Source organism: Pantherophis guttatus, chromosome 7 (assembly GCF_059756535.1).
Source record: "Pantherophis guttatus breed Tessera chromosome 7, ASM5975653v1, whole genome shotgun sequence".
NCBI lineage: Eukaryota > Metazoa > Chordata > Lepidosauria > Squamata > Colubridae > Pantherophis > Pantherophis guttatus.
Genome location: NC_142069.1, coordinates 2,021,922 through 2,033,975, shown reverse-complemented (window position 1 = coordinate 2,033,975; position 12,054 = coordinate 2,021,922). Strand labels below are relative to the sequence as shown.

Genomic DNA, 12,054 nt, shown 5'->3' with positions numbered 1-12,054 from the left:
GTGGTTCTGGCGCAGGTGTCCAAAATGGACTTGGGAGTGGGTTTTTTTTTTATACCTTCTCTTTTTTTTTTTATACCTTCTCTTTTTTTTTTATACCTTCTCTTTTTTTTTTTTATACCTTCTCTTGGGCTTTGCACTTGAGCTTCCTGTTCCTGTGCAAGAACATGTCCTTCAATATTCTATTGGCTGTTGGCAGATTCCTATGAGGATCATGTCGGGGTTATGTAGAGTGGTGTGGTGCAGAGGTCAGTTTCAGCAGGTTCTGACCAGTTCTGGAGAACCGGTAACAGAAATTTTGAGTAGTTCAGAGAACCGGCAAATGCCACCTCTGGCTGGCCCCAGAGTGGGGTGGGAATGGGGATTTTGCAGTAAACTTTCCCTGGAGTAGGGTGGGAATGGAGACTTTACAGTATCCTTCCCCTGCTACGCCCACCAAGCCACACCCACCAAGCCACACCCACAGAACCGGTAGTAAAAATGTTTGAAACCCATCACGGGTGCGGTGGCCTCACAATCAGGAAGCCGTGAGTTCGATCCTAGGTAGAGGCAGATATTTCTCTCTCTGGGCACAATGACGAGTGTTGGGCTGCAGCCGGTTAACAACTGAACGTGGCTAAGGTGCTCGCGTGCAGCACTAAAATTGAAGGTTTTTAAAGCTCAGCTGCTTACCTTCTAAGTCAGCCCCGGTAAGTAGAACAGCTGAGCCACGGAAATCAGCTGTAACGCGTGATTCAGATAAATTAGAAACAAGGAAATAAAGGACGGGATAGGGTGGGGGCAGGCGGGTAGGGCTAGCTGATCGTCGGAACTACCAGTTCACCCGAACTGGTCTGAACCGGCTGAATCTGACTCCTGAGAATGAGAATATATCTGCTGAACAAAACTCCACCTTGGCGACAAGAAAGGCATCCGGCCATTAAAACACTCAGCTCCATTCTGTTGCCCAGACTCCACAATCCGCAAGGGATTATGGGGTCGTTAAATGATGATGATGATGATTATGATGAGGTAGGGGTTATGTAGGGGTCATGGCTGGCTCTATAGGCAAAAGAGGAAATGCAAATCTTAGGTGTTTGTCTGACCTGATCTGGGCAACTTCTGGCTTTTTTTTTTTTTTTAATCTTGAGTTCCCAAGTTTGAAGTCTGGACTGCCCTGGGATGGTGCGATGAAGGGGGCTTCTGTTCTGAAAGGATGTTGGGCAATTCCTATTGTGGCTTACTGGCTTTCGTCCCGTGTTGGATCTTGGGGGAGGGGCTGCTTCTAATCCTACCCTTCTGCCCAGCGGTGAAATCCAATTTTTTTTTAACTACCGGTTCTGTGGACGTGGCTTGGTGGGCATGGTGTGGCTTGGTGGGCGTGGCAGGGGAAGGATACTGCAAAATCCCCATTCCTCCCCTGATGATTATCATATGTATTCGGTGTCGGAACTCCTTGCCCTGCGAGATTCTCCCCTCTCGCAGGTTTGGCCCTCCACATTATCGAGGGCCTATCTCGATGACGGACTTTGGAGTCCAGAGAGATGGCATGGAGCAAGGAAGAATTTGTGGGGTTTTTTAGGGAATTTTTTAAAGATTTTAAGGGGTTCTGGGAGGGGGGTTTGTAATGATCTTTCTAGAGAAATTGGGAAGAAGACTCTGGGGGATGGGGGGGGAAATCCACCAGGGTCAGAGCCGAGCCCGGCACAGGGTAACGATTTGGGAGGTGTTGGTCGAGGGACTGGGAAAGGGATGGGGGACGATACCTATGAGGTCTGTACCATCTGCACGGTAGATGGGAGGGGCAGATATGGTGGGAGCAGGGGACCATATCATGTGTTGGGGGCTCGCACTCGCTGTTTGAGAGCAATTGCGTGCCCCGGTCCCCATGGCTCCTCTCGGAGACTAGGTGGCTTAGACACTCAGGATCTGGGCCTTCGGCTGATGTTATGCAATGCCAGGTCCGTGGTTAATAAGGCCCCCCTCATTCACGATCTTATACAAGAGGGAGGAGCGGACCTGGCAGGTATTACGGAGACCTGGTTGGGCCCGGAGGGCAGCGTCCCTCTGGTTGAAATGTGCCCACCAGGCTTCAGAGCATTCCATCAGCCGAGGGCCCAGGGGAGGGGCGGGGGGGTGGCGGTTATTATTAACGAGGATCTGGATCCGAGGGAGACCACTGTGCCTCAGATAGCCGGATGTGAGTCCCTCCTTGTGAGGTGGGGCCGTGGGGTTCAGATGGGCTTGTTGCTTACGTACCTGGCTCCCTGCCGCGTGGCAACAGCCCTACCTGAGCTACTCGACGTGATAGCCACGGTGGCAGTAGATACACCCAGGCTTTTAGTCATGGGTGATTTCAACTTGCCATCCGTCGGTGAAACGTCTGAGGTGGCTCGGGAGTTCATGGCTTCCATGACGGCCATGGACCTGACCCAGTTAGTTCATGGCCCTACTCACAGGGGAGGTCACACTCTGGATTTGATTTTTGTCTCTGGCCAGTGGTTGAGTGGTCTTGTTATAGGGGATATAGACATGGAACCCTTGTCATGGACTGACCACTCACTCCTTCGCCTAGATCTTCGAACCGCGACCCCTCGCTGCAGGGAGGCGGACCCAACTAGATGGATCCGCCCCAGGCGCCTGATGGATCCTGATAGGTTCCAGACGGAGCTTGGGCCATTTCCTGAGGATTTAGCACATGACTCGGCCGAGGACCTGGTAGCCGCCTGGGATCGGGCGGCTGGTGGGGCCTTGGACCGAGTTGTGCCTTTGCGGCCTCTGACCCGATGCCGATCCCGGGCGGCTCCTTGGTTTACTGAGGAGCTGAGGGAAATGAAGCGCCGGAAAAGACTGGAGAGCGGTTGGAGGGCCAGTCTCGCTGAATCTGATCGAACACTGGTAAGGTCGCATATTAAGGCCTACCTAGTGGCAATAAAGACGGCAAAGTCTAACTACTTTTCCGCCTCTATTGCGTCATCAGGGAATCGTCCGGCCGCCCTGTTTAGGGTGACCCGCGCCCTGCTCCATCTGGGAGTGCGGGAGGATCCCTTAGAAGGCAGGGCGGAGGATTTCGGACAATACCTGTATGACAAAATCGCTCAGATCCGGGGGGATTTGGACTCTGACTGGGTAGATCAGGGCAGGGTGACGAGGAACAGTCTTGAGAATGTTATCTGGGAGGAGTTTGATGCTGTGACTCCCGATGATGTGGACAGGATTTTGGGGAGACTTAGTGCGGCCACATGTTTACTGGACCCGTGTCCCTCCTGGTTGGTACTGGCTTCCCGGGAGGTTACACGAGGCTGGCTCCAGGGCGTCATTAATGCTTCGTTGAGTGAGGGTCACTTCCCCGCTGCCCTGAAAGAGGCGGTGGTGAGGCCTCTCCTCAAGAAGCCGTCCCTGGACCCAGCAATATTGGCTAACTATCGTCCTGTCTCCAACCTTCGCTTCATTGCGAAGGTTGTTGAGAGTGTGGTCGCGCAACAGTTTCCACAATTCCTGGAGGAAACATCCTATCTAGATCCGTTCTAGTCGGGTTTCAGGTCTGGGCACAGCACGGAAACGGCATTGGTCGCGTTGGTGGATGATCTCTGGAGGGCTCGGGACAGGGGTTATTCCTCTGTTCTGGTCCTATTAGATCTCTCAGCGGCTTTTGATACCATCGACCATGGTATCATGCTGCACCGGCTGGAAGAGTTGGGGGTGGGAGGCACTGTGTTGCGGTGGTTCTCCTCCTTTCTCTCCGACCGGTCGCAGTTTGTGTTGGCAGGGGGGCAGAGGTCGACCTCGAGGCCTCTCATTTGTGGAGTGCCGCAGGGATCGGTCCTCTCGCCCCTTCTGTTCAACATTTATGTGAAGCCGCTGGGCGAGATCATCCGTGGCTTTGGGGTGAGATACCACCAGTACGCTGATGACACCCAGCTGTACATTTCCACCCCAGGCCACCCCAACGATGCCCTTGAAGTGATGTCCCAGTGCCTGGAGGCTGTGCGGATCTGGATGGGGAGGAACAGGCTCAGGCTCAACCCTTCCAAGACTGAGTGGCTGTGGCTCCCGGCATCCCGATATAGTCAGTTGACTCCATCACTGACTATTGGGGGCGAGTCTTTGGCCCCCACTGAAAGGGCTCGCAATCTGGGAGTCCTCCTGGATAGGCAGCTGTCTTTGGAGGAACATCTGACGGCTGTTACCAGGGGGACCTTTTATCAGGTTCGCCTGATTCGCCAGTTGCGGCCCTTTCTTGATCGGGATTCCTTGTGCACAGTCACTCACGCCCTCGTCACCTCTCGCCTTGACTACTGCAACGCTCTCTACATGGGGCTCCCCTTGAAGAGCACCCGGAGGCTCCAGCTGGTCCAGAATGCAGCAGCGCGGGTAGTGATGGGAGCAGCATGGCGCTCCCATGTAACACCGCTCCTGCGCGAGCTGCACTGGCTCCCGGTGGTCTTCCGGGTGCGCTTCAAGGTGTTGGTTATCACCTTTAAAGCGCTCCATGGCATAGGGCCTAGCTATCTCCGAGACCGCCTGCTGCTACCGACGACCTCCCATCGACCTGTGCGCTCCCACAGAGAGGGCCTCCTCAGGGTGCCATCAGCCAAACAATGTAGGCTGGTGACCCCCAGGGGGAGGGCCTTCTCTGTGGGGGCTCCCACCCTCTGGAATCAGTTGCCCCCGGAGATAAGAAGAATCCAGGACCTCAATGCCTTCCGTCGTTCCCTGAAAACCCATCTTTTTCAACAAGCCGGGTTGGCCTAAGAAGAAATTTTTAAAAATTTTAAATTCTTTTAATTAGTCTGTGATTCTTAACTTTCAGGCCAAAATTTATATATATTTTTAAATGTTTTAATATTTGTATTCTATGTTTTTTATCTTGGCTGTACACCGCCCTGAGTCCTCAGGGAGAAGGGCGGTATATAAATTGGAAATTAAATTAAATTAAATTAAATTAAATTAAATTCCCACCCCTCTCCTGGGGGAAGGATACTGCAAAATCTCCATTCCCACCCCACTCCTGGGGGAAGGATATTGCAAAATCTCCATTCCCAATTTCCACTCCGGGGCCAGCCAAAGGTGGTATTTGCCAGTTCTCCAAATTACTCCAAATTTAATTTAATTTAATTGAATTAATCATATTTCTATGCCGCCCAACTCCCTAGGGACTCTGGGCGGTTTACAACAGAAATAATACAAACAGTGAACATAATTTTTTTTAAAAAAAAAACATTATAAAAGCATTTTAAAAACATTAAAAACACATGCACACCATCCATGGCCGGATCTCGCAAGATTCAACAGCAAGATCAACGACCCTAGGCCTGCCGGAAAAGCCAGATCTTCACCGCTTTTCGGAAGGCCAGTAGGGTGGGGGCGGTCCGGACCTCAGGAGGTAACTGGTTCCAGAGAGGAGGGGCCGCCACAGAGAAGGCCCACCCCTGCGGGCCCGCCAGCTGGCATTGTTTAGCTGACGGGACCCGGAGGAGACCAACTTACCGGTCGCTGGGAGCTATGCGGTAGAAGGCGGTCTCGAAGATTTCCGCTACCGGTTCTCCAAACTGCTCAAAATTTCCGCTACCGGTTCTCCAGAACCTGTCAGAACCTGCTGGATTTCACCCCTGCTTCTGCCTTTGTTCAGTCTTTGCTGCAGGGAGTTTCAAAATATCCTTTTCTTGGATGAATTACCAAATCTGCATTTCTAAAAAGGAGGCCTCCTCAGTTTCTGCTTGGGGGCAAGGGAGACTGGGGCTGTTTTTAAGAGCCTGTTTCTCCATTTCTCCTCTAGGGAAATATAATATCTTGCCTTTTTAATATTCCTCAAAATATTTCATTCTTCTAGGAGGGGTGGGGGGGCTCCCCACAGTCCAATCAAATATTGGAAGACTGCTATCCGGTCTCCCTTAGTCCTTCTTTTCATTAAACTAGAGCTACCCAATTCCTGCAACCGTTCTTCATATGTTTTTTTTTTTTAATTTGATTTATATGCCACCCTTCTCCGGAGACTCAGGGCGGCTTACAATGCGCTAAGCAATAGCCTTCATACTTTTGTATATTTATACAAAGTCAGCTTATTGCCCCCACAATCTGGGTCCTCATTTCACCTACCTTAGAAAGGATGGAAGGCTGAGTCAACCTTGAGCCTTGGAGAGATTCGAACCTGCAGTAATTGCAGGCAGCTGGTCTTAATAACCAGCTTAATAACAGGGTGCCTTAGACCACTGTACTACCAAGGCTCTTTAGCCTCCAGCTCCCTAATCATATTTGTTGCTCTTCTCTGCACCTTTTCTAGAGTCTACGCATCTTTTTTTAAATATTGCGGCGACCACAACTGGATGCAGGATTCCAGGTGTGGCCTTATTAAGGCTTTTCCTTGTGATTCTGCTGCTGGCTTGGAAGGACCAGAGACATCTTGGCCGAAGGATGCTGTGGTCCGTTGCCAGGGCAACCCGGAACTTAGAACCCCAGCATTTCTGGACAGTCTGGTGTCACTGCAAAAGCATTTTCCATCTTGCTTGGGAGGCTGGGCTGAGAGGAGGCAGCCGTTAGCATGTGGCCAGCCGTGGGGACAAAGAGGTGATGGGGCCTTCTTGAAGATCTGGGCCAGGAGCTGTGGGGCGAGAGATGGAGCAGTTTGTGGAGAGTAAGGTGCCACGATGGTGATGGGGCAATAGGAATTGCGGTGGGGGAAAAAAAGAGGCCACGCAGGTCTTAAGGGGTCAGCCTTGCAGGTTGTTTCATTCAGACTCAGCCCTGGAGTTGTGGGGGTGGCCGAGAGGGACCTTCCTGGTATCTCAGCCAACTTCTAGCCTGTATATGTGCAGGAATCAGTCTTTCTCAACCTTGGTTACTTGAAAATGGGTGGACTTTAATTCCCAGAATTGAAGCATCCATCCACCAGTCTCCCTCTCATCTACATCTGTCTGTCTGTCTTTCTATCATCTCTCTCTCTAGATGATATATCTATATATCTATATCTATATCTATATCTATATCTATATCTATATCTATATCTATATCTGTCTGTCTATCTATCTATCTATCTATCTATCTATCTATCTATCTATCTATCTATCTATCATCTCTCTCCATATATCCATCCATCCATCATCTCTCCATTCATCCATCCATCCATCCATCCCACTATCATCTCTCTCTCTCCATCCATTCATCCATCATCTCTCTCCATCCATCCATCCATCCATCCATCCATCCATCCATCCATCATCTCTCCATCCATCCATCTATCATCTCTCTCTCCATCCATCCATCCATTCACTATCATCTCTCTCTCATCCATCCATCCATCCATATCCATCCATCCATCCATCCATCTCTCCATCCATCCATCCATCATCTCTCTCCATCCATCCACTATCATCTCTCTCTCCATCCATCCATCCATCCACTATCATCGCTCTCTCCATCCATCCATCCATCCATCCATCCATCATCTCTCTCCATCCATCCATCCATCCATCCATCCATCCATCCATCATCTATGTGTCTATCTTTCTACCTATCATCTCTATCTCCAACTTTTATTGTTTTTTGTAAATGTGGTTTTTTGACTTTGATTATTTTTCTACAATAGCCCAACCCAACTCAACCCAACCCAACCCAACCCAACCCAACCCAACCCAACCCAACCCGAAGAGGCCATTAACTCTGTCCCACCACCAGGTAACCAACCAACCCAGGAGCGCTCCCTTCCCATCCTCCCCAACGAAGCCAAGCTGGGGGAAGGGCTGACCCTCCCCAAGCGTAGCACAGACCCCTCCCCCTTCGGGCTTTCATGCACCCCTTTAATTGCGGGCGGGTGGGTGGGGGAGGGGAGGGGGAGGTAGGCGCCCCAGCCGGGACTTTGGAGGGGGGGCGTCCTCCCTCCCTCCCACCCCGGTGGGGCAGCTGAGCGGGAGGAGAAGCGACCGGAGCGAAGGGGGGGGGGACTTTGCAGGGGTCCAGCCCCCGAAGTAGCGGCCCCTTCCCGGGTGGAGTGAGGCCGAGGGTCGTGGGAAGAGGGTCTCGGGCACCTCCCGGGCATCTGCCTGGCTCGGGCGGCGGTGCCAAGGAGCATCCTTAGCCGGGCGCGTACACGCGTGTCCGTGTCCGTGTGTGTCCGTCCACGGTAGGTGTGTACGTGCCCGCGCCTCTCGCCTGGCTGGGGGTGGGTCCTCCCCGCTGCTCCTCCTCCTCCTCCTCCCCCCCCCCCGGTACAATCTCTTGCTCCAAAACGACGATGGAAGCGGCTGGGATGCTGCTGAGGAGGAGGAGGAGGAGGAGGAGGATGAAGGCCAGAGCAGGTCGGTGGGGGGGGGTTCCTCCCTGCCCCCTCCCAGCACAGCCCCCCCGCCGCCCTTCTCTTCCCCCCTCCCCCTCCCCCGTTGCCGGCTGTCGTCGCCCCCTCCCCCGCTGGGGGGGGGAAACCCCTGCTCCCCCTCCTATCTCCCCTTCCTGAGCCGGGGAGCCCCCCACCCTTTTTCAAGACCCCCCCACCCACCCCCCTCTTCTTGCGGCATCAACTCCACACCCCCCTCCCCGCCTCGTCTCTCTGCCCCTCCCCACCTCCCTTTTAGCAAACACCTGGTCCTGATGACGTCATGGCCCAGGAGGTGGGGAGGGGAGGGAAAAAAACAGCGGGGGGGGGGAAGACATCCGACACCCCCCTCCCCTCTCTGTTTGTCATGTATTTATAGCCGTGCCTCCCACCAATCCGGACTCTCAAGAAGGGGGCAGGTTGCCCAATGCAGAATTTGAACAGCTTTTTTTGGGGGGGGTCTTTAGGCATACTCCAAATCTAAGCAGACCATAAAATGACCTGCCCCCCCTCCCACACGCCCCTTGCCCATCTATCTTGGTTAGTTCTCTTTGAGGTTAAACCTGGATAGGAGAATTTCAGCCCGGTCTGTGTGTGTGTATGTGTGTGTGTGTGTGGGGGGGGGGTCATCGGGGGGGGGGTCCCCAACTGGTCACCTTCAGAAACTGGTTTTGGGGTGTGAAGGGGGCCTGTGGCTCCGTTAGGGAAGTATCAGGTGTGGTGGTAGTGGCAATTTTGGGGGAAAGGATTTCCATACACACCCCCATTTTAAAATAAAAAGGACCCTCAAGTCGTTCTGAGGTGATCAGTGAGCGGGGGGGGGGGGTCTGCAAATTGCCCCCCCCCCCGTTCTACCCTATTCCTGGGCTCTGCGACTTCTGCCCCCTGTTTCTTCCAAGGGGACCTGACCTCCAGCTTGTAGCTTTCTGAGGTTGCACCCCAAAAGAGAGTTTTGGGGGTGTCCCATGTGGATGGACACGAGGGCTGCACCCTCGTCGGAGGCTTTGAAGGAAAGGCTGGAGAGCCATTTGTCCGGAATGGGGTATAAGGTCTCCTGGTCAATCGGGGGGTTGGTCTAGAAGACCTCTAAGGTCCCTTCCAGGCCTAGGATTCCGTGACTTCTATTTTATATGGGTCTATTGGGAGGACTGTTTGTCTGGGATGGTATATATATATATATAGGGTCTTCTGAGGCCTTGGGCATGGGGTTGGACTAGAAGACCTCTAAGGTCCCTGCCAGCCCTGTCACTCTATGGTCTTTGTCTTCTGGGACCTCAATCTGAGCCCGGAAGAACAAAAGGGTCCATTTAAATACAGGTAGTCCTCGATTTACGACTTCTATTGAGCCCAAAATTTATGTGGCTAAGTGAGAAATTTGTTAAAGTGAGTTTTGCTCCATTTTACGACCTTTCTTGCCACAGTTGTTAAGTGAACCCTAACCCACCCACACCCTCCTTCCGTCCTTCCTTCCTTCTTTCCTTCCTTCCCCTCCCTCCCTCCCTTCCTCTTTTTTCCTTCCCCTCCCTCCCTTCCTCTTTTTTCTCTCCTTCCTTCATTCCTTGCTCTTTTTTCTTTCCCCTCCCTCCCTCTTTTTTCCTTCTCTCCTCCCTCCCTCCCTCCCTTCATTCCTTCCTTTGTTCCTTCCTTCCTTCCCCTCTCTCCCTCTTTTTCCTTCTTCCTTCCTTCCTTCCTTCCTTCCTTCCTCTTTTTTCCTTCTCTCCTCCCTCCCTCTCTCACCTCCTCTTTTGTCCTTCCCCTCCCTCTCTCCCTTCCTTTTTCCTTCTCCCTTCCTTCCTTTTTTTCCCTTCCCCTCCCTCCCTCTTTTTTCTTTCCCCTCCCTCCCTCTTTTTCCTTCCTTCCTTCCTTCCTTCCTTCCTTCCTTCCTTCCTTCCTTCCTTCCTTCCTTCCTTCCTTCCTTCCTCCTCTCCTCCCTCCCTCCCTCCCTTTTTTCCTTCCCCTCCCTCAACATTAGACCAAGTAGTTTTGGATGTAGCAGAGAGGATGACACAGCTGAGGGACCATTTCTGGTCCATACATGTCCAGCTCCTTCTTCTCCTTGAATCTAATTGGGAGGAAGGGTCTTCTGTTATTTGGCTTTGATTGGCAGTTCCAGCCTTCAGCCATGTCCGTATTGTTTTGGGCAGGTATGTAGAGGTAGCCCATTCTGTTCTGGAAAGGTTTGGTCTACGGCAAGTTGGCCTACTACAAAAACGGTCCATGGCGCCTCAACTCCACGCTTGGTATTGTTGATGTTGAGTGTGATGTTTTATGTCAGGTGAAGTGGACTCCCCCAAGAAGGAAATGAACGAAGAGGAGGGAGACGAGGGGGATGAGGAGGAAGAGGAGGAGAAGGAAGAAGAGGAGGAGAAGGAGGAAGAGAAGCAGAAGGAAGAAGAGGAGCAGAAGGACAAGGAGGAAGAGGAGGAAGAGGCCAAAGAAGAACCTAAGAACTCTTCCAATGATGATGGGAAAAGCTCCGAAGACGATTTGAAGCACAGCCTCCAGGCTCAGGTGCTGCAGCTTCTAGATGAGCTGGAGGAAACCCGGGAGATAGTCCTCAAACATGAAGAAGACGCGATGGAGTTGCAAGGTAAGATCTTACCAGGTCACAGAGGAGGACAATGATGGCTCTGGAGCCGCTTCCTTTCAGCTCTCGCTGGTTTGGGCTGCTCTTCTTGGTTGACAGCAATGGTGGTCCGTTGTCCTCTCAACAGCGTTGGGTGGCAACCTAGGTTGGCTGAGAGATGATGGTGAGCTGGAGTGAGGAGCATTCTTCTTCCTCCTCCTCTTCCTCCTCCCCCTCCCCTCCTCCTCCTCCTTCTTCTCCTCCACTCCCTCTCCCCCTCCCCTTCTTTTCTTTCTCCTCCCCTCCCCTCCCCCTCCTCCCCCTCTTCTTCTTCTCTGTCCTCCTCTCCTCTCCTCCCCTCCTCCTCCCCCTCCCGCTCCTCCTCCTCTTCCTTCTCCCCCTCCCCTTTTCCTTCTCCTCCTCCTCCCCCTTCCTTCCCCTCCATCCCCTTCCTTCCCCTTCTTCTTTCTCTTTCCCTTCCTCTTCCTCGTCCTCTCCATCCCTTTCCCCTTTTTTCCCCTTCTTCCTCTCCTCTCCCCCTCCCCCCCTCCTTCCCGTTTTCCTCCTCCTTCTCCCTCTTCGATCTCCTCCCCTCTTCTAACTGGGACAACTGTACTCATTGCCTTTACTCCCTAAAAGTTTTGCCTTCTTTTACAACTACTGCCCCCCTCCGGTCCTCTCCAGAAGAGTGTGCTGGTGGGGGGGGGGCTTTGTTGTCCAAGATTCCCCACCTTGTTTCCTTTGACCTGAAGCCTCCCAGATGCCTCCTGCTGAAGTCCCACCTTCTCCTTGTTCTCTCCTTCAGGCTCTCCCTGGCTGAGTTCGCACAACATGCCCTTCCCCAGGTGAGGTTCAGAAGCCGGCAGCTGCTTTTCTGCCACCTGTTCCGCTTGGCCCATTTTGGAGTTTTGTTTGTCGCTTCAGTGTGTTGTTCAAACCCAGCCCTGTTGTCCGGTTGACTCTCTCGCCAAGCATTGTGCAAACGCAACAACGAAGGCGAATGTTGTGTTTTAGCGGAAGAAGCCGGGCCTGTGAATGTCCCGCTTGGATGGATAAACTCGCCAAACCATGGTTTGGCTCAAAGTCTGGTGTCCTTCCTTCCCTTTGTGTCTCTGGGTCTCCCTGTCTCTTCTCTTGAATGTTTTGTAGCTGGGCTGCCAGCATATCACCAAGCCCAGCTTTGCAGGCAACAATCAACCCATCA

General features: G+C 52.7%; 1 protein-coding gene across 8 annotated transcripts in view; it reads left to right on the top strand.

The window, feature by feature from the left end:
* CCDC136 (coiled-coil domain containing 136) overlaps positions 1–12,054 on the top strand; it is a 51,060-nt gene that overhangs the window by 980 nt on the left and 38,026 nt on the right. For 2 of the 8 annotated variants that reach the window (XM_087874382.1, XM_087874381.1), the window contains exons 1-2: positions 8,189–8,270; positions 10,560–10,874. In XM_087874382.1, the coding sequence (XP_087730508.1) occupies positions 8,207–8,270; positions 10,560–10,874 (379 nt within the window). In that variant the 5' untranslated portion in view covers positions 8,189–8,206. Of the gene's footprint in view, positions 1–6,433; positions 6,611–7,762; positions 8,096–8,184; positions 8,271–10,391; positions 10,429–10,559; positions 10,875–12,054 lie in introns of those variants that run through there. The other 6 variants (XM_087874378.1, XM_087874380.1, XM_087874379.1 and 3 more) reach the window with 6 other exon arrangements.